This window comes from Vulpes lagopus, chromosome 22, assembly GCF_018345385.1.
Source record: "Vulpes lagopus strain Blue_001 chromosome 22, ASM1834538v1, whole genome shotgun sequence".
Taxonomy (NCBI): domain Eukaryota; kingdom Metazoa; phylum Chordata; class Mammalia; order Carnivora; family Canidae; genus Vulpes; species Vulpes lagopus.
The window spans coordinates 16,161,636-16,188,640 of record NC_054845.1 but is presented as its reverse complement, the minus strand read 5'-3'; the positions used below and the strand labels follow the sequence as shown (position 1 = coordinate 16,188,640).

At 47.6% G+C, this 27,005-nt stretch overlaps 1 protein-coding gene and 1 long non-coding RNA gene across 3 annotated transcripts; one reads left to right on the top strand and one right to left on the bottom strand.

The window, feature by feature from the left end:
• Window positions 1–11,457: 11,457 nt before the first annotated feature.
• Window positions 11,458–17,991, bottom strand: LOC121480837. 2 transcript variants are annotated; one of them, XR_005985108.1, is made up of 3 exons: window positions 17,732–17,991; window positions 13,859–14,005; window positions 11,458–12,707 (listed from the first exon to the last, which is right to left on the bottom strand). It is a non-coding gene; the product is annotated as an uncharacterized LOC121480837 (long non-coding RNA). The 2 variants fall into 2 exon arrangements; XR_005985109.1 differs by having other exon boundaries at window positions 11,458–12,115.
• Window positions 17,992–18,728: 737 nt separating this feature from the next.
• On the top strand, window positions 18,729–25,708 carry FZD5 (frizzled class receptor 5). Its single transcript, XM_041737123.1, has 2 exons — window positions 18,729–18,870; window positions 19,117–25,708. Exon 2 carries the CDS (start codon window positions 19,422–19,424, stop codon window positions 21,183–21,185), a length of 1,764 nt encoding a protein of 587 aa, XP_041593057.1. The 5' UTR covers window positions 18,729–18,870; window positions 19,117–19,421; the 3' UTR covers window positions 21,186–25,708.
• Window positions 25,709–27,005: the final 1,297 nt, after the last annotated feature.

Sequence of the window (27,005 nt, the reverse complement as noted above, 5' to 3'; positions counted from 1 at the left end):
GTATCCCACCTGCTAGCATCCTACTGGCCAAAGCAGATGTCATGGGCAGAGCCTGGTGGGTCAGAGAACGTACCCATCTCTTGATGGGAAGAGCTGCAGAGCCACATGGCAGAGGACACCGACAGAGGAAGGGATGAAGCCTGGAGGCCCTCATGCCATCTACCACCCCTGTCAAATACCAAGCCAAGCTGGCGAAGGGCAGGCCTCCCTGTCACACAGGGGCACAGAGCCCAGGGTGAAGCAGGAGCGGCCCTGAGGGCACTCCCGTGGCTGGTGACCTGGGCGCGGGCCGCACTTGGGCCGCTGCAGGCGGTGAGCAGGGGACCAGGGCGACAAGCCGGCACTGGCTCAACCTCCCGGCCCTGTCTCCGGCTGTCCCCACCCTCACCACCTCTCGAGGCATGATTCACTGCTCTAGGAAGAGAGAAGTAATTGAGGGTGTAATTTATATTGGAAAACTTGCTCTGAAACAAAATTAGAGAGCAACAGAGCGCGCACCCTGGCTCCAAGGGAGTTTCCTGCCGAGAGTCCAGCGCAGCTGGAGGGCAAGCAGGGCGCCGGCAGGGGCCTGGGGGGGGGGGGCGACGCAAAAGGCAGCAGCAGGCGGCTCCAAAGCGATCCTGGCGGAGGAATATAGATGGGCTGCAAACCCCACCTTTTCTGAGACTCGGTTTGCTTTCTGGAAGCAAAGAGAAGTGAGGCCTGGGCACGTGACACCAGGTTTTCTGTGCAAACTTCTTGGAGGATGAGTCTCGCGCCCTGCGCTTTCCGTTGCCAGGAGAGACGGGAGGAGGCCGATTGCAGAAGCTGCGAGGTCCAAACACCCTGAACAACCTCAGGGAAACTGAAGATCCCGTTTCCAACTCAGAGAGCCTCGTGATCATCCTTCCTCCGGCTCTTAGAGGTTAGGAGCTCGCTCCGCAAAGGCTTTTCGGCTTGGAGAGCTAACCTCACCGGCACCTGCTCCGAGGGTTGATACCAGGCACATCCATCACCAGGTCCAGCCAGGAGCCCAGAGGGTCGCACGTGTGTGCCCAGCGCAACCTCCCGCCCTTGCCCCGCCAGGGTTCCGCAGCCCTCTAGCTTTCTCCCATTCAGCTTAAGGCACCTGAAGCCTTTCTTGGCCTGTTTCTCTAACTTTCTCTCATTCAGCTTAAGGCACCCAAAGCCTTTCTTGGCCTGTTTCTCATCTGAAAAAGAAGGAAGCAAAACGACACCCTCATCAAGGTCCATTGCAGCACCCTTCGAGGTCCTGTGATTCTCCTTCCCTGCCTCGCCAGCAACTTGCACTGCACCTTGGAAGAGAGAAACGAGAGTGCCCTGAATCTCTGGGCAAGTGTTTAAGAGGCAGTTGGTGCAGATATTTAAAATAAAAACCACAGTGGAGATACAGCAAGCAGAAGCTCTGCCATTGAAGCTATGCCCATGACAAACTGTGCCCTCCGGCAACTTACCTCATCTCTTTGTGCCTCTGTTTGCTCAATCTGTAAAATGGGAGAAATAAAATAAGGTACTCACAGAGTACTCCAAGGATGGGCTGGGCTGGGCTGTGAAGTATTCAGTAAGGGGTTTGGGTATGTAGTAAGCACTCCATACATTTTTAAAATTATCTGCATATGAGACTTTGGTAACCCTCGGGATGGCAGGTTATTCCTTCACTAAGAAGTGAATGCTGAGAAAACTTGTCTATAAAGGATTTTGTTAAAAAAAAAAAAACTTGTTTCATTCTCATTGACTTGCTGATGTGAAATAGGACTTTACACATGTCACGCCTGGCTTGAGGCGGAAATGTAGCTTGCATTTATTTGCTTTCATTTTCTTACACTGTATCTGTGCACTTGCTTCCACCTCCAGTAAGACAACAGTTCTCCATCATGGCTGCACGTTAGACTCCTTTGAGGGAGCTTTAAAAATCCTCCTACCCAAACTCTGTTGTTGGAAGTCAGGATAGCGGTAGGGGGGTGGGGTGAGCTGGTCAATGAGAAGTCTGCATGCTTCTCGGGTGATTGTGGTGTTCTGATTCTTGAGCTGGGTGGTGGTTACACAGGTCCCTGCAGTTTGTAAAACATTCACTGTGCTGTATACTTAGCGCAGTGCACGTCTCTACATGCATAATATACTTCAATAAAAAGTTACAGGAATCTCTATGCTGAAGTTACACTGGGGAGCAATTAAATCAAAATCTTTAGGAGGGGGACCCTACAATCAACATTTTTGTAGAACTTCCCAGATGCTTGCAATGTGCGCCCTAGGTTAAGAGCCACTGCAGAGGTCCCGAAGGCCACAGTGGGTCCAGGTCTCAGAACTGGCATTCAAGCCAATAGTAGAAAGCCCCATGGAGCAGCCAGGAGTCACTGGGATTGACCCCGGGATTTGCTTAGGCAGGTCCCAAATCCAGAGGTCACTGGGCAATACAGTGGGAGCACCTGGAGAGACACCTGGGTTCAATGTCCAGCTCTGTCACTCACTGGTTGAGAAACTTTGAGCTAGTCATATAGATAACCTCACTGAGTTGCCTCCTCATCTGTTAACTGGCTCTCACAGTGGACTTCTTATCTCACGTGGATGCCCCCCCCCCGCCATATATCAAGGGCTCCATAAATAAGCTATTATTACAAGATGTTGCAAATTTTCAAGAAATCCCAAAAAAAGCCCTTTTGTCTCTGCCTCTGATTTCCAGTAGGACTTACACATTTTCACTACTATTGTTCCTAGCACTCACTTTTCTTGCACCGAACCTATAAGGAAGGAAGAGGCACTGATTTGAGTTTCTGTTGCAATCAGTGATTTGCTTATTACACATTGATTTGTAAGAGCAAAGAGAGAGAGAGTGTCTTAGAGTAAAAAAAATTATAACCTATGTGCTTCCTGAATTGCCATTTTATTTATTGCGATTGTACCTACATCTTCCCTTGATCTGTGGGGAAATAAAGAACGATCCTGCTCACCATGACTCCTCCATTTTTTTGAACATCATTAATATACTCTTTTTTTTTTTCCTTCCTCCTTTGCTCTATAGTTTAACATTTCAGGAATTTTGGACTGTTTTCCTGAATGCTGTTCACTTAAAAAATTTTTTTATAACTGTGGTTCCTCAAAACCATAATTGTCTTGAGTATCATTGTAAGTCTAACTTAGTATTATTGGATAAAGATTTAACAGATTAATTCAGTGAGCAGTTATAGGGGCTCACTACATAGAAGATTCTGAGCTGAGCTGTGAACACCATTGATTCCTGCCTTTGAGGAGCACACATCGAGGTAGATTAAGAAACAATATTGGTACAAGGTAGGCTGTCAGACATTCGGCAGTATAGTTTGCAAACAAACCAACCACAGCAGTATGAGGTCAAGAAGATAAATTCTGTAAGTGACAATTGCCAATGTTGCTTTATATAAAAGAGCCTTTTATCTTTGTTGAACAAGGATACTAGGAAAATTACTGATCATCTAACTGTCCACAAACCGTTAGAACTATTTATTTTGTTTTTGTTTTTTTTTTAATTTTTTTTTAAATTTTTATTTATTTATGATAGTCACACAGAGAGAGAGAGAGAGAGAGAGGCAGAGACACAGGCAGAGGGAGAAGCAGGCTCCATGCACCGGGAGCCTGATGTGGGATTCGATCCCGGGTCTCCAGGATCGCGCCCTGGGCCAAAGGCAAGCGCCAAACCACTGCGCCACCCAGGGATCCCAGAACTATTTATTTTGTATTATTCTCTTGCATGATGCCACTGCCAATTTGAACTTTAATGCTTTAGTGTCAATTTTTTTTTCTTTAAAAAAAAGTAACTTATTGTCTTTTTTTTTTTTTAATTTTTTTTATTTATTTATGATAGTCACAGAGAGAGAGAGAGGCAGAGACACAGGCGGAGGGAGAAGCAGGCTCCATGCACCGGGAGCCTGATGTGGGATTCGATCCCGGGTCTCCAGGATCGCGCCCTGGGCCAAAGGCAGGCGCCAAACCGCTGCGCCACCCAGGGATCCCTATTGTCTTTTAAAAATAAGTGACAGCTGTTTGGGTCTCCTTGTGTCAGAAAGATGGGATCGATTTAATCATTTTGTTAGAGACTTGAATAGTTTGCTAGCCTCAGAAAAATCACTTACTGAGTAAATCATCAAGGCCTGAGGAGAAATGCATATCCAAGAACTCAGTCTAAATCTGTCCTCCTCATAAAATGCAAGCTGATGAGATCCCCACATGCTACAGAAAGATGTGAGCAATAGCATGTTCAGTCCAGGAGCAGTGACTGAGGCAGGGAAGGTCTGGAGAGAGTTGGTGTTAGTGGTCCAGGCTGATGCAGAGCCAGCAGTCACCTTAAAAAGCTAGAAGCACAGCTCATAATGTCCCTTCCAGGATTTTTCAGGCTGCTTCCTGGAGTCCAGTGATCTCTTCAGGACTTGTTTCCCAGCCATTAAACACCTTTATAGATAAAACACCATGATTCATGAAAGGAAAATTCATATTGGACTTCATTAAAATTAAAAACCTCTGCTCTGTGAAAGACACTGCTAAGAATATGACAAGCCACAGATTTGGAGAAAACACTTGCAAAACACATATCTGATAGAGGATCTGTATCCAAATATACAAAGAACTCTTATAACTCAGCAATAAAACACACACACACACAGTTAAAAAAATGGTCAAGGATTTGAACAGACACCTCACCAAAGAAGATACACAGATGGTAAACAAACATATGAGAAGGTGCTCCGTATCATATGTCATTAGGGCATCGCAAATTAAAACAATGAGTAACTACTACATGCCTATTAGAATGGCCCAAATCCAAAACACTGACAACACCAAAGATTGGCTCTGATGTAAATAAGTAGGAACTCTCATCATTGCTCACGGGAATGCAAAATGGTACAGCCACTTTGGAAGACAGTCTGGAAGTTTCTTATAAAACTAAACATATTCTTATATACATATAATCCAGCAAGCTCATGCCTTGGTATTTACCCAAAGGAGTTGAAAACTTATGTCCACACAAAAACCTGATCACAGATGTTTATGGCAGCTTTATTCCTAATTACCCAAACTTGGAAGCAACCAAGATGTCCTTCAGTAGGTGAATAAACTGTACTATGTATAAACAATGGGATATTATTCTCCATCAAAAAGAAAAGAGCTATCAAACAATGAAAAGACATGGAGAAACCATAAAATGTATACACTACTGAGTGAAAGAAGCAATCTGAAAAGGCTAAAGACTGTGATTCCAACTATATGACATTCTGAAAAAAGGCAAAACTATGGATCAGTGGCTGCCAGGGTTTGGAGAGAAGGAGAGATGAATAAGTGGGGCATAGAGGATCTTCAGGGCAATGAAACTATCCCCTACGATACCATAATAGTGGATACATACCATTATACATTTGTCAAAATCTACAAAGTGAACAATACCATCAGTGACCCCTGATGTGATTATGGCTTTTGGTGATAATGATGTGTCAGTATAGGTTCATTTATTATAACAATGTACTACTCCAGTGTGGAATGTTGATAATGGGTATGGCTGTGCATTTGCAGGAATAGGAAGTATATGGGAACTCTCTATACTTTCTGCTCATTTTTGCTGTAAACCTACAACCATTCTAAAAACAACAACCACCACCCAGGGGCACCTGGCTGGCTCAGTGAGCAGAGCACACAACTCTTAATCTCAAGTTCATGAGTTCAAGCCCCACACTGGGCATGGAGCCTACTTTAAAAAGTAAAAAAAAAAAATATGGCAGTCCGGGTGGCTCAGCAGTTTAGCACTGCCTTCAGCCCAGGGTGTGATCCTGGAGACCCGGGATCGAGTCTCACGTCAGGCTCCCTGCATGGAGCCTGCTTCTCCTTCTGCCTGTGTGCCTTTCTCTCTGTCTCTCATGAATAAATAAATAAAATATTTTTTAAAAAGTAAAAAAAATAAAAAATATAAAACACAAAAATATATATTAAAAAAAAAAGAAGAGAAATAAGCTATCAAGCTATATCAAGCCATGAAAAGACAAATCTAATTGGGTACTACTAAGGGAAAGAAGCCAGTCTGTAAAGGCTACATACTGTATGATCAACTGTATGACATTCTGGAAAAGGCGAAACTATAAACAGTAAAAAGATCGGTGATTACCAGGGCTTGGGTGTGGGGTGATGGGCAAGTGATGATTAGATGAAACGCAGAAGATTTTTAGGGCAGGAAAGCTATTCTGTACAATATTGTAACAGTGGATATGTGACAGTATTTGTCAAAACCGATAGAATGTAAACACTGAAACTTTTATTTTAGTTTCAGATATAGAATTTACTGATACAACACTTAGCTGCAACATCCAGCGCTCATCACAACAAATGCCCTTCTTAATCCCCATTGCCTATTTAACCCATCCCCCTGCCCACCTCCCCTCCAGTAACCATCAGTTTATTCTCTAGAGTTGAGAGTCTGTTTCTTGGTTTGCTTCTCTCCCTCCCCCCTTCATTTGTTTTGTTTCCACATGTGAGCAAAATCATATGGTATTTGTCTTTCTTTAACTTATTTCACTTAGCATAGTACTCTCTAACTCCATCCACGTCATTGCAAATAGTAAGATTTCATTCTTGTTTGATGGCTGAGTATTATTCCATTATATATACATATATAAATATAAACATATATATCATATATACATATATAACATTCTTTATCTGTTCATCAGTCATCTTTCCATAATTATGCTATTGTTGACAATGCTGCTATAAACATCAGGGTGCATGTGCCCCTTCGAATCAGTAATTTTGTATTCTTTGGGTAAATACCTAGTAGTACAATTGCTGGATCATAGGGTAGTTTCATTTTTAACTTTTTGAGGAACCTCCATACTATTTGCACCAGTGGCTGTACTGGTTTGCATTCCCACCAACAGCGTAAGAGGGTTCCCCCTTTCTTCATATCCTCCCCAACACTTGTTGTTTCCTGTGTTGTTCATTTTAGCCATTCTGACTGATGTGAGGTGATACCTCATTTTAGCTTTGATTTGTATTTTCCTGACAGTGATGTTGAGCATCTTTTCATGTGTCTGTTAGCCATCTGGAGGTCTTCTTTGGGAAAATGTCTACTCATGTCTTCTGCCCATTTTTTAACTAGATTATTTGGTTTTTGGAAGATAAGTTTAATAAGCTCTCTATATATTTTGGATACAAACACTTTATCAGATATGTCATTTGCAAATATCTTCTCCCTTTCTGATAGGTTGTCTTTCAGTTTTGTTAAGAGTAAATTCTAATGTAAACTATGGATCTTAGTTAAGATATTATTAATAATAGGGGAAGCTGTGAGTGGGAAGAAGGGATATTGGCAACTCTACTATCCACTCAATTTTCTGTAAACCTAAAGATGCTCTAAAATAAAAGTCTATTAGTTAAAAAAAAAAATACAGCCCCTTACACGACCAGTTCTGTAGGTACCATTTACTTAAACAGTAAATCATCTCTGCGACGTGTCTTTGAGCAACAAGCAATGATGCAGTATAGCCCATATGGGCTGAAGAATTTTGAAGCCAGCAAGCCTTCAAAGTCATCACCCAGCTAGAGTGTGAGTAGGAAGGCAGAAGGGAGAACAAACTGTGGTGTTTGGTACACTAGGTTCTCCTTTTAGCTACAACCAAGTAGTCACTGAGCACACCGAGGCAGCCTAGCAGGGGTAGCACTGTTCTAAGAAAAAGTTACACTTGTGATTTGGTTTAGCCAAATAATCCAAACAAGTAAATAGTAGCCAAACAGTTCATCCTCCATGATCTTCAGTCTTCCCACTGATACAACACAGAGTGTTGCTGTGATGTTTGCAAGTCTTCCTTGAATGCCTAAATGAAAACATTAAATCATTCTTGCATACCATGATGATGATCATGACGGGGATATGTGTGATCATGTAGGACATTAGATACATCATTAAGGAAGGTAGAGGAGGATTCTTTTTTTAGAGTTCATACTTTTAAAAAGCCTCTCCTCCCTAGGGATCAGATATATTATTTTATTACTTTTACTACTGTATTCTGCTACTTGTCACTTGAAATCTAAGAGTCTAAGACTCTATACCCTAAATCTAAGAGTCTATACACTCCGTGAATTATAAAGATCTTGATCCAGCAAATAAGTTTCTGTAGAGCAGAGCCTTCGGACGCTGCTTCTCACTATTGATAGAGTTTGCTAACACAACAGCAAGAAGCAATCTGTCCTCCCAGCCCGGTAGCCCTTCAAGAGTGGTGACTCTGCAATGAATTTAAAAATCAGAGATGAGGGATCCCTGGGTGGCGCAGCGGTTTGGCGCCTGCCTTTGGCCCAGGGCGCGATCCTGGAGACCCGGGATCGAATCCCACATCAGGCTCCCGGTGCATGGAGCCTGCTTCTCCCTCTGCCTGTGTCTCTGCCTCTCTCTCTCTCTCTGTGACTATCATAAATAAATAAAAATTAAAAAAAAAATCAGAGATGAGAAGCATTCCAAACTTGAGATTGGCAAGTGAGCATCCAGTAAGAGAAAACAGGATGCAGAGCTGAGGACGTGGGTTGGAGCACATGAAGTTCTAAGTGTCACAACTGTTGACGACGTATCCAGCAGACCAGAAAAGCAGTGCTATGAGTCTGAGCTGAGTGAGCTGAAAGGCCTTCCTCTAGCCCCAGACAGTGACTGCTTTCTCCTTCTATATGGAAAAAACGATTGGGAAGAGACTTCAGATCGCTTGGGATTCACTTGAGTCATTCCTACCGCATTGCTCACTGGACAATATTCTTTTTCCTCTCCGAGGTGGTCATGCAGCAGAGGCCGTTGCCCCGTCCATCCCTTCTGGTCACTGGGCATGAAGCTGTGTCCACGCTGCTGATCCCCGCATGCAGCTGTGAGAGCAGACTGGCTCCTGGGAGCAAGCCTGGAGGGAGCTCTAGGGATGTACCCCGGCACCCCAAAGTCACAGCCTGCAGGAGCTGTCACTTCGCAGACACAGTCAGAATCTATTTTTGGTAATTGAAGCCTAGTTCAGATTCTGTTTTTGGAAAAAGATAGCATTTGTTCTCCAAAAACTAGAGGATTTTTTTCAGGGGGAGCAGGGGTTCTCTCCAGCCCCACTTTAGAACTAAAAAAGGAAAACTGTTGAGAGTACAGGCTTTTTCTTCCCATGAATTCATTTAATAGATATTTCAAAATGACTGGCAAATACATGAAATTCATTGAGTGTTAAAGGCAGAAGGGTGCAACAGGGCCCCCTGATTGAATCTCCTCTTTCTATAGCTGAGGAAAATGAGGTCCAGAGAGGTTAAGTGCTATGCCCAGGGACACACAGCTGGCTCACAAGACTTGAATCCAGCTGTGCACGTCCCAGCCATTGTTCTTCCCACTATACTGTGCTCCATTTACCAGCCCCACAAGAAGACACCCATTGCCTCTTGCAGAATTTAGAGACTATTTTATTTATTTATTTTTTAAAAGATTTGATTTATTTATTTGAGAGAGGGAGACAGAGCATGAGTGGGAAAGAAGGGCAGAGGGAGAGAGAGAGAAGCAGACTCCCCACTGAGCAGGGAACCCAACATGGGGCTCAATCCTAGGACCCTAAGATCATGACCTGAGCAGAAGGCAGACACTTAACCTACTGAGCCACCCAGGTACACTGAAAATATTTCTTTCTTTCTTCTTTCCTTCCTTCCTTTCTTTCTTTCTTTCTTTCTTTCTTGGTTTTTTTCTTTCTCTTTCTTTCTTTCTTTCTTTCTTTTTTTTTTTTAGAGACTAGTTTTTACAAACTTGGCACTAAACCTGTGACCAATTAGAATAGAGTCTCCCACCACCTTTAAGTCACCAGCTAAAATCCACTGCTCCATGTGGCAGCACACCTTAGGCCTTCTGGGTGACCGCCTCAAAGCAAGATTATTGTCTCAACTCAGTCCTCTGTGTCTAGGTAGCCACAAAATGGAAATACCTTTACTTGGGGAAGAACAAGAGGACAAGATGGGATGAAAAGGAAGCATGTTTAAAATGGATAAAAGGAGGTACTTTTTTCCCCACTACACACAATTGACCTGGGGAACTCACTGCAGCAGGATATTAAGATCAATGGTGAAGATTTGTGTTTTAAAAGATTAGACATTTCACATGCATATCATCAACAGCGAGGCTCAACAGGATGAAAGTAGGATGAAAGTTCTTGAGCTTCAGTGCCTAAGCTGATCACCAGCTGGGGCTGGTAAAAAGAAAAAAAGTGGTCTCCTTGGTCATCTAAGATTTCACAGGAAGGCAGATTTGGGGTATTCCAGTCACCACCACTGTGTAACAAACCACTCCCAACTAGTGGCGTAAACCCAGTAGGCATTTTTCTTATGTTCATGGATGCTGTAGAGCACAAGTGAGGAGAAAGCACAGCAGGGATGGCCTGGGTCTGCTTCATGACACCTGAGGCCTCAAATGGGAAAACTTGAACAGCTGGGGAGGAGTTGAGGCTGGGGGCTGGAATTATCAGGAAGCTCCTTTATTCATATGTCAGACTCCTGGCCTGGAATGACTCGAATGCTCACTCCACTGGGACTGTCACCTGGGGCATCCACTTATAGGTCCCAGGAGGGTGTGCCCCAGAGAAGGAACATTTCAAGAAACAAGGGCTCCAAGGGAAGCAGGTGGAAGCTGCGTGGCCTTTTATGACATCAATCTTGGAAGCTCTATAGCATCGCTTCCAACATAATCTATTATTGGTCAAAATCATCACAAGCTCACTGAGATGCAAAGCAGAGGACGTAAGACCTCCTGTTTCCCTCCCCAGTAGGGAATGGCAAGTTTGCATTGCAGAACATGTGGAATGGGAGACGTTTTTGCAGCCACCTCTGGAAAATAACCATCTCTCAGGAAGGGGTGAGGGATGTGAGGTTGCAAGAACACACACTCTAGTGGGAAAAACTGATAGGTGAACAGATAATCCCAATGCGATAAAATAAACTTCAAAGTAGTTGTTTCCTCCTCTTTTATTTTTATATTTTTAAGAGGTATTTATTTATTGGAGAGAGAGAGGTGGGGGGAGGCGGGGCAGAGGGAGAGAGAGACTCTCAAGCAGGGTCCACACCAAGCACAGAGCCTATGGCAGGGCTTGATCTCATGACACTGAGAACATGACCTGAGCTGAAATCAAGAGTTGGCCGCTTAACCCACCAAGCCCCCAGGCGCACCTCCTCTTTTAAATGCTGCCATAAGAATTCTTTTTTCCCCTTTGACAAGAGTCATCATATTTAAATGTTTTTGGTCATCTTCTGTCTTCCTGCTAGACTGGGATCTCCATGCCTCTAGTTCCCTGCTCTACCCCCTGGGCCCAGAAGATGACTGAACCTATAACACGTACTCTGTAACTATTTGTTGAAAGAGAAGGAGTAAGATGCTGTCATAAAGGAGTGGTGGAAGGGTTGTGGGAATAACAAACGACTCAGCCACCCAGGAATGACATCTGACTGGGTCTTGAATACTTTTGAAGGAAGAATAACAGTTTTATTCTAGAATAATAATAATAAATTTAAAAACAGAGAGAGGGGGGGAAGGGGATAAATTTTTGTCCTTAAATGTCCTCAAGAGACTTCTATTTGCCAAGTTTAAGTAGGAAGATCCTCTTCCTAAATCTGCAGGCTGTGTGCAGCAGTCACGATGTTCTCAGTGGCAAGTGGCAGAAAGCAAGGACTCAACTGGCTTTAAAAAAATGAGTAGTGTGTTCCATCACGTACCAAGAAGTCTTCAGGCAGGCATCTCAGGAACCCCGTGTCATCCCTCCTGTGCACCAGCTTAGCTCTTTCTTGGCTGCAAGATGGTGCCTGCGATGGTTGGCATTGCAGGCAGACGAAATGATACCCAGCAAGAGAGAGGGCTGCCTCTCTTCTGGAGTAAAATCTTTCCCAGCGCCCCCTGGCAGATCTACCCCACATGGGCCCACTCCTGTATGGGCCAGAACGGTGCCCTGTGCCCCCGGGGAACCGCAATACTGATAAGAAGAAGGCAAGCAGCATGACCAGTTGGACCAATCACATGCTACTTCTTGAGGCTTGGGCTAGAGCTCCTGCCCCTCCTGGAGCCCATGGCTGTGCAGAAAAGAGTAGATTAAAACCCAAACCAAAGAAAACGCCTGGGGTCCTGTTAGGAAGGAGAAAGGGGAGATGACTCTTGAGTATCAACAGTGTTTGCAACATTAAGCTTGGAGAAGTTTAAGTCTCTGTTTTCTCTCTTTTTTTTTTTTTTAAGATTTTATTTATTTATTCATGAGAGACAGAGAGGTAGAGACACAGGCAGAGGGAGAAGCAGGCTCCATGCAGGGAGCCCGACAGGGGACTCGATCCCAGGTCTCCAGGATCAGGCCCTGGGCCGAAGGCAGGCACTAAACCGCTGAGCCACCCGAGCTGCCCGTCTCTGTTTTCTTTGTGTGCACAAATATCACCTAATACTTTCATTTCTTTCTTTCTTGTGCCTTTGGCTCACTTTGTTTCTCCTTCTGCATTAGCGGACAGTTGAGTACGTTAAGCGCAGTATCAGTAAAAGCGTGTTACGTGTACGTATGGATCTAAATGTAAACCTACGTTGATTAGACATGAGTGTCCCTTCAGGTGAAAACTTTGATTCGGATGCTTCTGTGACTCATGATAGCCACGTGCTCTCTGCTCTTCCGTGACCTTATGCCCGTTGCTTGTGCTCATTCCTCTGTCCAGGAAGTTCTTTTCAGTTCTTTCACCTGTAGCAGATACAGAGGATTGCTTCTGTTATAGCCTTCTTGTAGTAATCTAGATGGAGAAATTGGACACTTCTAAACTTCAGTTCCCAGACTCTCTTGCAGCTCAGGTCTGGATATGAAATAAGTACAGTCAACCAGGTGCCTCCGACAGGATCTTGCAGGGGGATGCAAGGAGAAGGCACCATGCTGCTGCTGCTGCTGACAAGCAAAGTGTGAGAGGTGATGCTAAGAAGCGCCTAATGCTGGACTCGGCATCCTGTCTTAGTGTCTAGTCACCAGATTCATGGGTATGAAGGCAGTGGTGGCGGCAGCACCATTGTCACTTGTAGGTCACAGCTGCTGTGGTGGCCCCTGGAACCCAACAGTCCAGGTAGCCTGATGACTTCTGCTCCTCCAGCCCTTCCAACAATTCTGTAAGCCTTTGCTTGATTCCCAGTACTGTCTTCCTCCACTTGAAATACCCAGAGTGGGGGCGCCCGGGTGGCTCAGTCATTAACCACCTGCCTTCGGCTCAGGTCATGATCCCTGGGATAGAGCTCCACGTCGGGCTCCCTATTCAGCGGGAAGCCTGCTTCTCCCTCTCCCTCTGCCTGCTGCTCCCCCTGCTTGTGCTCATTCTCTTTCTCAATATGTCAAATAAATAAATTTTTTTTAAAAAAAAAGAAAGAAATACCTAGAATGGTTTCTATTTTCTGTACCAAACCCTGACTGATAGATGCCTAACTCATATGCAGCCTTCCGGGCACAGCCCGGGTCTTCTCAGACAGGTTGGGATAGGTGCCTCTGCTGTACTCCAACCATGCCCTGCCTGGAAAGTCCACGCCTCCTCATCTTTGCACTCTGGCACCAGTGCTCAGCCCACAGCACAGGCCACATCAATATTTACTGAACTGCAGCTTCCCCTGCCAAATACCCAGGAAGGTTCAGGTCTAAGGGGCATCCCACCTCCTGCGTAGTCTGCAAAGGCCAAAGAACAAGTTGGCTCTCAATTCACACTGGATTCTAGATGAATGCAGAGCCCTCAGCATTTTCACGTTAGCCACACATACACACACACACACAAAAAAGGCCAGCTCACTGCTGAAGATTCAGCTTGGTCCCCAGGAAAGAGATGCAAAGGAACAAGGGAAGTTGCTTATCCCAAGACTTACCTCCTGGTGGTTCTCAGGACCCTCTCTGCCGGGCTTCACTTGGGGTCTGCAGTCGATGGCAGCATAGGCTTTGGAGTCAGAAACTCTAAGTCGGAAGGTGCGTGACCTTATGTCACAAGTTACTTGTCTAAACCTCAGTTTCTTGGTCTATAAAACGGAAATAATAATATCAACCTTACAAGATTCTTGGGGGTAAAAGAGATCATATATGTACAACGTTATTATGGTCCTCACTGCTGTTAATGGTCTCACCCCTATAACCACAATCCTGTTGCTTTACCCGATTTTTCCTACAGCCCAAACACACCCACAAGCAATTAGACTGTACTTCTCCATACTTTCTCCCGAGGCGTTCCATTTACACACTGATGTGATTAACCCTTTCTGTCGAAGATCCAGCTGGGCCTGAGTTTGGGGCCGCACTGAGGAAATACAGAATCAACTATTTCAGTCATTCCTGACCCTTGCTGAAAATCAGGATCACTTGGAGAGTTAAAAACAAAGCACCGACAAAAATAAAGAAATAAACAAACAAAACCAAAAAAAACAAGATCTCAAAGGTCCCTGAACTAGAGATTTCGATTTAATAGGACCCACGCATCAGTATTTCTTAAAGCTTCCTCACATGATCACAATGCGCTGCTGAGAGCCAGAGGTCAATGTGGGAAAGATGAGTACTGCCATTACCTCTGGGGGAAGAGAAAGCTTTTACCTTTTTATAATCTCCACATGATGGAGGAAGGGAAAGGACTAAAGATTATGGTTGAATTACTCTGCTTATGATATGAACAAGACATTCTCATTATGCACATGGAGAAATGACTCATTAATCCTCTGGTCAGTGTCGTGCTTTCTCATCTAGAAGTGTCTGACCTGATAAGAGAAGTGGTCAGAAATGCTCTAGGACAGGTAAAGAGCTAGTCTGGAAACACCCGTGAGGGATTCATGTTGGCCAGCGGCGTCTTCCCTGAGCCAGCACTGTGCATGCTCGCACACTCATTGTCTGGTTGCATGCACTTGGGTTCAGGGCATGTGCAATGATCCCTGCCTTGGCATAAAATTTTAGCTAATATCTAAATACCGGAGATAGCTGGTGACAGCTGAGAGTGTGCTCAGACATAAAGTATCACTTTTCTCCCATTATTAAAGTAATACACACAAGAAAATATAGAAGATCGGGAAAACAGAAAAGTAGAACGAACCATAGTAGAAACTAATAATAATGACTAAGACCTATTATACACTTACCAGGTGCTAGATGAGGTGCTAAGCTCTCAACCATATCAATTCATTCACCCCTCCCTACAACTCTATGGGGTAGATAACTATTTGTATCTCCATTTTATAGGTAAGGAAGGAGCATCTGGAGCTCTTAGGTGGTTCAGCTAGTAAAGACAGAGACAAGGTTTGGACTCGTGATGCATTTAACAGGGTTTGGTCAGCCTCAGAGATATAGGTCATATGGATTCAATGTCAGTTGCTAAGGTTTAGAAAGGTAATCTCTTTGATGTTTCAATCACTCATTCATTTATTTCACAAATATTTATTGAAGGTGTCTGTGTGTAGCATTACTGTTCTAGGCTTGATTATGAAGATATTGAAGAGTATACAAAGTCTATCTGTCCAGTCATTCCTAAAACATTGAACTCTCAAGTATCTCAACAGGATAATGCACGCAGAAGGAACACCATCCTCGGAAGATTAAAAATGCTCCAACTATTCCCTGATGACAAAATCCAAAGCCACGACCTCAAAAGTTTTGCAATATCACGCACTTTTTTGATTGAATATTAAGCATTGTCCTCTGTATTTTCATCAATTAATAAACACACCTTGGACAATCATTTAAATTGAATTTCATGAATTTGGCTTTGTAGAAACCTGTTTAACATAGCAGTTGTGTCTTCAACTCAGAAATTTGGTTTCTTGGATGGATGGATGGATGGATGGATGGATGGATGGATGGATACACAAATGGCTAGATGAAAGGATAGATGGGTGAATGAATCAAAGAGAATGCTTGGCTATGTTCTAGATACTTACAAATTGCACCTTTAAAAGATCATGTAGTGTTTTTCAGCTTGTTGAATAATAAATTATGACTCAAGAGAGCATTTTGACTTCTATCCTTTCTGTGGACTAGATAGGTAACCTCAAGCAAGTTGTGATGAGGCCCGCTTCCATCTGATTGTTGTGAGGGATTAAATGAGATAATGTAAATGAATTCGCAGCCTCCTTAATACAGGCTAAACCATCAGCATGTTTTTAAACTGTCCTTAAATTGAAGTAATATATATTAAAAAAGCAAAAATTTAAATGATGCAAAAAAAACACACGGTGCAAAATAAGTCTCTCTTGGCAAAGTTTTCTGTTATTACTACTATTACTAGAGACCTCCAAGCAAACATAACATTTCACTCTTGATTAAGAAGAGGGAGGTTTGTAGGCCAGTAGATAACATCGTTTGAATCAGAACCAAGTGAAATAACACAAGTATTCTGGCTAAATTCCAGCATGAGTGATTAACATTCTCCAACTTCAAATGATTTTTATTATTAGCCAACACTTGTCCATCCCCAATAATACACACGTCGCATAAAGGGCACAGAATGAGACAGCCCTTGCTTGGCATGTTCAGAGTCTGCACATACTTTCCACTGAGGGTTTCCCTTTCTTTTTGATTTGATATTCCATAGCTTTTCAATCCCACTACTTGCGACCCTGGGACGTTTGCTGACCCAGAGTGCCAAGTGTTTCCAAAACACAAAAGAGGTTAAATATGAACACCTGTAGAATGTCGGGGAAGGAAAGACGTAAAGTATATTCTAAACATATTTATCAATAGTTTTGATGCTTGTGAAACAATTGTATTTATTCACTTTAAACTTGGAGTCTGGGATGAATAATGCACACTTTCTTCATTATTGTCCACAACGCCTTGCTGACCAGCAAGAGGGAGAGGGCTATTCTGCAATTCAGTCTCGCAGCCTGTACAGACGGGATCCAGGACAGAAGGACAATGACGGCAGTCTATCTCAGCCCTTTAGTCCAGTCCTGACTCCTTGAAGTACCCAGGCCCTCCTGCTTTTTTTCCGCCTTCTTCCCAGAGGAAGGAAGGGGTGGGGGAGCGGGAAACAATTCAAACCCTCTTTGTAAGCGTGTGAATGAATTTCAAGAATGCTGAACACCTCAGTCTTCCAACCTAATTAGAACACGTAGAAAAGAGACATTTTTAGGACATTTAAAACTTGCAGCATAATAACGTATCTGGAGAGCGGGCACCCGGAGGGTCTCCCCGCCGGCCGGGGCCGCTCCTTGCGCCCCAGCTCCCCCAGGGACGCGGGTGCGCGGCTCACAGCAGCCAGCGCCGCTGCTCTCTGCAGCCCACTTCGGAACTGCCTGGGATTTTAAACTTTGACTGATAAAGGACTAACGTCCCTCGAGTCTTCCAAAGACAGGAAGAAAATCACATTCTTATCACGACCATAAGATTTTGTGACGAGATGCAAAGGTCAAGGTTGAAGACTGGAGGATAGAGATAGTCCATGGGGGGGGGGGGAGGGAGTGGTTAACATTGGGATGCAGCTACGTGGGTTCGGATCCCGAGTTACCATTTGAGCGCCCACTACGTGCCAGGCGCTCAGCCGACCCGGGTGAAGACCGCCTGTGTTGCGGCTTTCCCGGGCGAGTATTAGCTCGGTGGCCGTGGTCAGGTTTCTGTACCTTGGCCCGTTCACCTGTCAGGAGTACCTGTCTCACGGAATTGTAAAGACCTGAGTTCTTGCGTTAAGATATGAGCGACGAGCGCGCCGTCGGGCACACAGTAGGGGCTCAGCTCAGTGGGCCTCGGCTCTTCTCTCAGCGTGAGCTCACCTGGTCTGAGCGCAGCGCGGAGCGGACACAGGTGCCACGGCTAAGAAGGGTTCCTCGAGCAGCTCTTTTGAACAAGCGCTGGACGCTAAGCACTTTCGGCTGCAGAGAGACCCGCTAGGGGCTCTGGAAGCAAGCAAGGGCCCGCAAGCTAAGTCTGTTAGAGGCAAGGGAGCCCCGGACCCGCAGGCGCCCGCGGAGAGCTCCGGGAGGACTCGCCGCAAAGCTTTCCCGCCCCGGGTCTCAAGAAGGAGCGATTAGCATTCGCCCCGCCCCCGCCGCTTTCCGGCCCGCTTATTGGCCCGCGCTCCGCGGCGGCCCGCTCGGGGGCGGGGCCGGAGGGCGCCCGGGGCGGGGGGGCGGGGCGGCCGAGCCCGCGGGGCAGTGGGCGGGGACGCGCGGGGAACGTGGCGGGGCGGCCCACCAACCGAGCCCCGGCGCGAGGGGGCGGGGCGGGGGCGGGGCCTCCCGGCGGGCTTTAGAGGCAGGTGACCCGGGCGGGGCGGGACAGGCCAGTCCGCCCGCGCCCGTGTCTCCGCTGCCCTCGCCGCCGCGCGCCGCTCCGGACCCGCCGGAGGTGGGCCAGGGAGTGCGAGAGCGCGGGGGAGGAGCCGCGCCGGGCGCGTCCCGGGAGCGCCGCCGCCGCCCCCGCCCCCGGGAGCCCGCGGAGCGCGGAGCCCCCTGCAGGGGAGGAGGCGAGCAGCGGGCTGGACGCGGCGGCGGGCGGGCACCATGCAGTCCCGGCGGGGCCAGCGCCGGCTGCTCGCGGCGCAGTGAGGCGGCGGGACCCCGGCTGCCGCCCACCGCCTTCCTCGCGCCCAGGTGCTGCCGGGCGCGCTCGCCCCCCGGCCGGCGGCCGGACCCCGCTGGAGCGCGCGGCCTGCTCCCGCTCTGCCCGGCTCGGACCGATCATGCAGGGGGCCCCGGAGGAGGCGAGGGCGAGTGACCGGCCTGCGGCGGCCGCGTCCCGGGCGCGACCCCCTCTCTGAGACGCCCCCACCTGCTGCCATGCGCCGCGCCCCGGATACCCAGCCTCCCGCCAAACTTTCCGGGGGCTCCGAGTCGCGTTTGTGAGCGAGTGTCCCGGGGCCGGAGCGCCCAGGCTGGCCGCCGACCGCCTGCTTCTCCCGGGAGCCGCGGAGGTGAGAGCCCGCGCCTTGCCCCTCCCGCGTCCGCGTCCGCGTCGCGGCTCCTCGGCCCTTGGGCGGCGGCCGAGCGCTGGGGCCCGGGGTGCAGCCCGGAGGCCCCGGCCTGGAGGGAGGCGGGCTGGGAGTCGGCGGTTCGGTTCCCGGAGGTGGAGGGGAGGGAAGAGGCAGAGACGCTAACTTAGAGACTCGCAGGGCGCCTGCGGGGACTCTAATGGGGAGTGGTTGCGATCTTCCCTCTAGAGCCCTCAGCTTCTCGTTTCAAGTGCTCGCCCCGGAGCGGGAGCGGGAGCCGGAGCCGGAGCCGGAGCCGGAGCCGGAGCGGAGCCGGAGCGGAGCCGGAGCGGAGCCGGAGCGGAGCCGCCCCTCCCCGCGCCGCCTGCGGAGGCAGCGCCTTCCCGAAACAGTTGATCTCCGGACGGATCTGAGAGAAAGAGAAACCAACAGGTTGCCAGCCCCGGCGCCACACGCGCACGCACACGCGCACACACCCGAGTCGGCGGAGAGGCCGGCCCGGTGGCGGCGGGCTGCGGCCGGCGGGGGGGGCTATGGCTCGGCCTGACCCGTGCGCGCCGCCCTCGCTGCTGCTGCTGCTCCTGGCGCAGCTGCTGGGCCGCGCGGCGGCCGCGTCCAAGGCCCCGGTGTGCCAGGAGATCACGGTGCCCATGTGCCGCGGCATCGGCTACAACCTGACGCACATGCCCAACCAGTTCAACCACGACACGCAGGACGAGGCGGGCCTGGAGGTGCACCAGTTCTGGCCGCTGGTGGAGATCCACTGCTCGCCCGACCTGCGCTTCTTCCTCTGCTCCATGTACACGCCCATCTGCCTGCCCGACTACCACAAGCCGCTGCCGCCCTGCCGCTCGGTGTGCGAGCGCGCCAAGGCCGGCTGCTCGCCGCTCATGCGGCAGTACGGCTTCGCCTGGCCCGAGCGCATGAGCTGCGACCGGCTGCCGGTGCTGGGCCGCGACGCCGAGGTGCTGTGCATGGATTACAACCGCAGCGAGGCCACCACGGCGCCCCCCAGGCCCTTCCCGGCCAAACCCACCCTCCCGGGCCCCGCGGGGGCGCCGGCCCCGGGCGCCGAGTGCGCCGCCGGGGGCCCGTCGGTGTGCAAGTGCCGCGAGCCCTTCGTGCCCATCCTGAAGGAGTCGCACCCGCTCTACAACAAGGTGCGCACGGGCCAGGTGCCCAACTGCGCGGTGCCCTGCTACCAGCCCTCCTTCAGCCCCGACGAGCGCACGTTCGCCACCTTCTGGATCGGCCTGTGGTCCGTGCTGTGCTTCATCTCCACCTCCACCACGGTGGCCACCTTCCTGATCGACATGGAGCGCTTCCGCTACCCCGAGCGCCCCATCATCTTCCTGTCCGCCTGCTACCTGTGCGTGTCGCTGGGCTTCCTGGTGCGCCTGGTGGTGGGCCACGCCAGCGTCGCCTGCAGCCGCGAGCACAGCCACATCCACTACGAGACGACGGGCCCCGCGCTGTGCACCGTCGTCTTCCTGCTGGTCTACTTCTTCGGCATGGCCAGCTCCATCTGGTGGGTCATCCTGTCGCTCACCTGGTTCCTGGCGGCCGGCATGAAGTGGGGCAACGAGGCCATCGCGGGCTATGCGCAGTACTTCCACCTGGCCGCGTGGCTCATCCCCAGCGTCAAGTCCATCACGGCGCTGGCCCTGAGCTCGGTGGACGGGGACCCGGTGGCCGGCATCTGCTACGTGGGCAACCAGAACCTCAACTCGCTGCGCGGCTTCGTGCTGGGCCCGCTGGTGCTCTACCTGCTGGTGGGCACCCTCTTCCTCCTGGCGGGCTTCGTGTCCCTGTTCCGCATTCGCAGCGTCATCAAGCAGGGCGGCACCAAGACGGACAAGCTGGAGAAGCTCATGATCCGCATCGGGATCTTCACGCTGCTCTACACCGTGCCGGCCAGCATCGTGGTGGCCTGCTACCTGTACGAGCAGCACTACCGCGAGAGCTGGGAGGCCGCGCTCACCTGCGCCTGCCCGGGCCCCGACGCCGGCCAGCCGCGCGCCAAGCCCGAGTACTGGGTGCTCATGCTCAAGTACTTCATGTGCCTCGTCGTGGGCATCACGTCGGGCGTCTGGATTTGGTCCGGCAAGACGGTGGAGTCGTGGCGGCGCTTCACCAGCCGCTGCTGCTGCCGCGCGCGGCGGGGCCACAAGAGCGGCGGCGCCACGGCCGCGGGGGACTACGAGGCGAGCGCCGCGCTCACGGGCAGGACCGGGCCGCCGGGCGCCCCCCCGGCCGCCGCCGCCTACCACAAGCAGGTGTCCCTGTCGCACGTGTAGGAGGCGGAGGCCCGGGGGGGGGGGGTGGGGGCCGGGGGAGGGGGTAGCTTTGCCAAGTTCACTTCCGTTTACCTGCGTGGCGCTGAGGCCCCCTCCTGGGGCCCTTTCAAGGGAGCACCTGTCCCGGGACTTCTCAGAGGGGCTCAGCTCACGTGTATTCTGTTCTGCGTTTCTTACTACCTTTTTTTGTTTTTGTTTTTGTTAGTGGAACCCTGTTTTTAATTTATATGTAGTTTTCTTAATTTTTAACTTTGTTGCATTTTGGCAACGCAATTGACCTTTGCTTTTTTTGAGGGGGGGGGGCTTTACCATCCTAAGGTTGGCATTATAATGAAGTTCCGCTTGGTTCAGGTTTCTTTGAACTGTGTGGTCTAAATTGGGAAAATAGATTTCCTATACTTGTGTCTTTTTTTTTTTTTTTTTGAAAAAAAAAATGTGAACAGTGAAAGTTTAAGTTGCTATGACTGGGAAGCTGTCGAGTGCGCTTTTTCAGCTCCTCTTCTCTCCTTTCACTGCTTAAAGTGTCCAAGATGCTTTAAGGCGAGCTGCTTGTCCCTGTTTATAGTCCCCAAGTTAGGGGAAACCCCAACTCAAGCCAAGGAGGGGGAGCATAATGCGGTCAGGGCCTCCCTAAAGTGACAAGGTTAGAGAGTGTTTAATGATTCTGTGTGCCATCCTGGCTTTATTTATCGAGCTTCGGTTTCTTTTCTGTAGTGCTTGTAACCATTCTTAACAGCACCCAGCGTTGTCTTGAATAAGTTAGAGGTGGCATTACAGAGTGCCGGTATAAATATTTGGAAAAGTGAAAACCTAAGGGATGGTGATTGGTTGAATTGTAGACTGATAAAATGGCAGCTTTGTGCCAGAGGAGGAGTGGGTGGTTCTTAATAGGCTTCAGAGTGATCCCATTTTAAAAAAAAAAAAAAAAAAAAGAAGAAGAAGAACTGGTGTTCTGATTTGGGTAAAAGTCAACCTCACTCCCTTCTTCTGGAAGTACTTAGAGATAGTTGTTAAAGGGGCTGCTTTTTAGGTTTAAGGACTAAAAAGGATATACCTCCAGTAATTAAGTAAATTTTCAACACTTCTCTTATCTGCTCCACCCCCATCCCACCTCCTTTATCATGTTAAACAGTCTTTTTGCTTTTCTTATTCCTCCTCTCCTGGAGAGCTGTGATTAAGAAACCACACCCACCCTTGAATGGGGTGCTTGAACTGGGGGGGGGGGTGGAGGGAGGCTGGTTACCTGTGAACAAACATTGGCAGCAATGAGAGAAAATAAGTGTCCCTGGACTTTGGACTAGTTTAATAGCCAGATATTCCCAAAGCAGCAAAACATGGCTCTCTGCAGGCTCTCAAAACAAATGACACCCGGAATACACCTGCGTCTGCTTTTAAACTATGGATCAGGGCACTGCTACTGCAGGAGGGAAGCTGTCCTCTCTCCCCCATCTCAATCTGTTTTTCTTACTTTTTTCTGAGAAAGCCTATATATTGATGAGTACACACTTGCACACACACACCCACATGCATTTTGCTGTTAGAGAATTGTTTGCTTTCCTAAATCTGCTTGACCATTCATTCATATACAAAAGCCTAAATATAAACACACACACACACACACACACACACACACACACACACGGGTTTCTTTACTATTAAAGAATTCTGTTTGCTTTTCTAATCTGTTTAACTGTTCCTTCATGAAGACTGTGAGGCCACGACTTGGGGAAGGAGGTGATAGTGCATTGGCCAGCAAAATACCAGTGACCAGGGTTGAGTGGGGACTACATTTACATTTAGAAAACTGAGATGGCAAAGACAATTACAATTTTAGGATGGGTCCCTAGGAAAATGACGAGTCTAGGCATTTGTGCTTCCTTTATACTAAAGTTGGAAAAGTAAGATTTAAATCCAGGATGGTTTTCACTTCAGAGATATTAAGGAAAGAAATGCATAGTTCCCATAGTGAATTGAAACACTTTGCTACAGGGAGAAGCCTGGTGGTGTAATTTTGCAAACTCCCCAAAGCTGTTTGTGTTCATAAAAATGCACTGCTCTTACACATTCATACTCTGAATCAAAGTTAAAATTTCAATGGAATCAACAAAACTTAATGCCCAAAATTTTTTGCATGCCTTATTCCTGTCCTTATTCAGAAGCTGCTTTTTTAGAACCTTGGAGTAGATCCCCTGTGTGAGGGCCAAGTTTTCTGTTTTTCAAACGAGGGCCTTTCGTGATCACCTCGACCTCTTCCCTAATATAGTGTGTCTTGTCAGAAAGTACACTGTTCTGCGGCCAGCAGTCACTGTGATTAATTTGGGTTGTCCCCCTTCTTTTGCTTTGTGGAGGAATCGAGGAACGATGCACAGTGTATCTAAAAGTTGCGGCATGAAATGGATAGAAGTGGATTAATCCTTTCAAAAAATTTATTTTTTTTTTCATTTTGGCAACTTGCCAAGCCTAAAGGAACAACCGATTTATTTGAAATAATGATAATAAGGCCTTTGACAAAGGTACTAAGCCAAGAAGAGGCAACACAGGTAATACCTTTTGGGGTCTAGTTGCAGAACCTACTTTCAGAGGTGCCGCTTTCTTTTCAGTCTCTGTCCTCACCCCTGCCCTTCCTCGGAGATAGCGCCCACCTACTTCCCTCAAGTCTTATTACTATCAACCACCCACCTCTACCCAAGGGAGAGAGAGGTCGGATCTATTTACTGTCACCCTCTACTTCCATCGCACACTCTATTTTCCCCTGATTTGCATTTTTATTATGCAAACAATCCATACTCACAGAAACATGAAAGCTTAGTATGTGGGGGTCTAGCAACTTCTTCACAGATAGCTTTAGTGGATTTGGAGAGGATTTACCATTCAGTTTAACGTCACAGGCACAGCTTCCAGGCTCTCCCTTCCACAGTTCAGTGTGGAGTGTTGTCTCACTTCATAGATTGGGGGGGCGGGGGCAGGATTTAGAAGGTTCTCTAAAGGAACTCCCATGACCTCTCAGTGAATCAGTTGGCCAGACCTTAGGAAGTCTCTTTAACTCACACTACTTCCCTCCTCACAATTTGTCTAAATTGGCCGAAAATAATTTTTCTTGGTGCCTTATTGGTTTATCTTCGCAAACCTTTGTCACCTTTCCACATGGCCATTTCCAATGACGGGCCTGTGTGTGTATGTGTGCGTGTGTGTACGTGTGTGTGTGTGTGTGTGTTGTGTAATTGTGCACATGTACGAGCTTAAATAATGTGCCAACAGCACTGTTTCCAAGTTGGTATTCATTAGGCTGTTTCCTCCTGGGCCAGGGCTGCACTAATCCTGACACTGGCTGCCAGGAGAAACCCTCATGGATCCCACACAGAACCTTAATAACAGCATCCCTGACCTGCACTCTCAAGTACAGAATGGGAACCCCAGAGCTAGGAAACGTAGTTGTATATTTTAATGAACTGCTGCCCCTGCTAACGGGGCTTCTTTCACTTTTGTGCTCTACAGAAAGACCAAGGGGGGTTGGAGGGACAAAGCTTTGAATAACTGCTTTCTAACACCAAATGTGGCAAACAGGACAGAGAACATCACAAATCTAGGCAGGTGTGAGGTACAGTGGCTGAGAATTGCCTGTCTGCTCCCTCTCTCTGCATGCCCTTTCTTGCCTCCAAAGTCCAATCAAGGGATCCTGGGAAGAAAATATGCCTGGAGTGGGGGAGGATGATTCTGAGAGGGGGAAAAAGCTACCAAGACATTAAAGCGGGGCAAGGGGGGGGGGGGGGGGCGGGCAGGATGTAAGTAACTAAGTAACCTGACTCATAACTCTCAAAAGCTTCTAGCAGCTCGGTGACAATTACAGGATTTATTTCGGCCAGGATCATGTCTGTGGTACATCATTTTGAGACAATATTACTTCATGTTGTTACAAACTGTGTGTGTAGTATGTGTGTGTTGTGGGTGTGTATATACATAATATATATTATATATATGAGAGATTTAGTGACTTTCGATACGGGTTTGGTGCAGGTGAATTTATTACTGAGCCAAATGAGGCACATACCGAGTCAGTAGTTGGAGTCCAGGGCATTCAGTACTTTTTATGATTTTCCTATATGTATAGTGCCTATCATGCAGCATCCTCACTGTCGTGTCAAATCCAGAACTCACAGATCAGAGCCAGCAATATTTTATTTGTAGACAATCAGCTTGGATCTATAAATTATTATTGGCAGATGATTATAATTCTGAATCCATAACATTAACAAAAGGAAACCCAGAGCATCTTGATAAGTTTTTGTTTCTTGTTTTGTTCCTGGAAGTCCGTAGAACAGCAGTTGTATGTGGTTATGTTAGTCTCAAGCTACTTAATTTGCTGACCTTATTATTTCAGAAAAGATTTTGTATGTATTATATTTGTGGGAAGGTAAAATAATGGTTTGAAATTTTTATCAAATATGGAGAGTAGTTATTTATGAAAAACAAAGAAATGTCTATTTTTGTTTCTTTGTTCCCAATTGATGTAGATAAATTTTAAAGTGCATTAAAAGCAATGGTAAAGAAAATAAAAAGATGCTGTATACGTCTTTTTCTCCTCATGCTTTTATGGAGACACACACTGCTTTCTAAGAGTACCTGAGGAGATACGTGGATTCTAACTTCACAATCTGATTTCTCAGACGGTACTTAAAGCGACAATGTTTTTATTAATGTGAAAATCAAGCAATTCCAGTCACCAGAAGCAAAACTAATGAAAACATGTTTTACTTGAATATGCTTCATAGGTTTCTCCTGCCGATCCTGTGATTGTATCATGATTCACTTGGAAGAAATGAAGGGAAATACATGTAAGACCAGAGACCTTGCCTGAGATTGTGTTCTATTTTATCAACCCTCCATCTAGACTCTCTACTGAACCTCTTTGAATAGAGGTGATGCTGTTGTTCTGTGTGTCTGGTTGGGGGGCAGGGACTCTCAAAACTATTTCTCATTCAGCAGTTAGACCTGCAACATGGTGTTAAGCTCTAAATACAAGTCAGGGAGCCCAGATAAGAGGATAGAAATTGATGTAGGGTTGGCACCTCCCCAATTACCTGGACAGATGTTTAGTAAACCTGAGATACCATTGTCAGAATACTTTCTTCTGGCTGCTGCTTTGGCAAAATGCAGTTTAGACACCAATCTATGAACTACGGCCTCATGTGAATGCCCAGTATGTCAGTGTTCTCCGGCAATGCTCTGAGGCCTAAGTATGTAGGAGAACCTAGGTAATTAGGAGCTTAAAATTTTGTTTGGGGGGAGATAAGACAAATCCGATTAGAGGTGAATAATGATATGAGAGTATGTAATTTAATGTCAGAGTGAGCGCTATGAACGTTATCAGATTCCTGTATAAGTTAGGGCAGTTGGGAGACGCAGAACGGAAAACACACTAGTTGAGCTCAATCCTGATGGAAGAGTCAAGGGTACCTTACGTGTACAGGACTCTATCATTGGCATGTCTTCCCTGGGCTCTCTCATTGCTCACCCCCCCCCACCTTCTTCCTTCAGTGGAAAAGGGGGTGGGGGCGAAGCCACAGGCTAGAGCCAAGGGCCTGTAGAGGCTTAGCAGGTTGGAGAAATAGGTGTGTCCAGAGTATTTATGGTAATTCTTTTAGTGATCTTGAGCTCTTTAGTTTGACACTAATGGAAACAGGACCAAGAGGCAGTAGAATGGTTATGCTTAAAGACTTGGCAGCTAGACGGCTAGGGACTCAAGTTCCAGCTCCACCATTTATGGGCTGTGTGATCCTGGACATATTAATCTTTGAGTATTTCAGTTCTCTCATCTGTGAA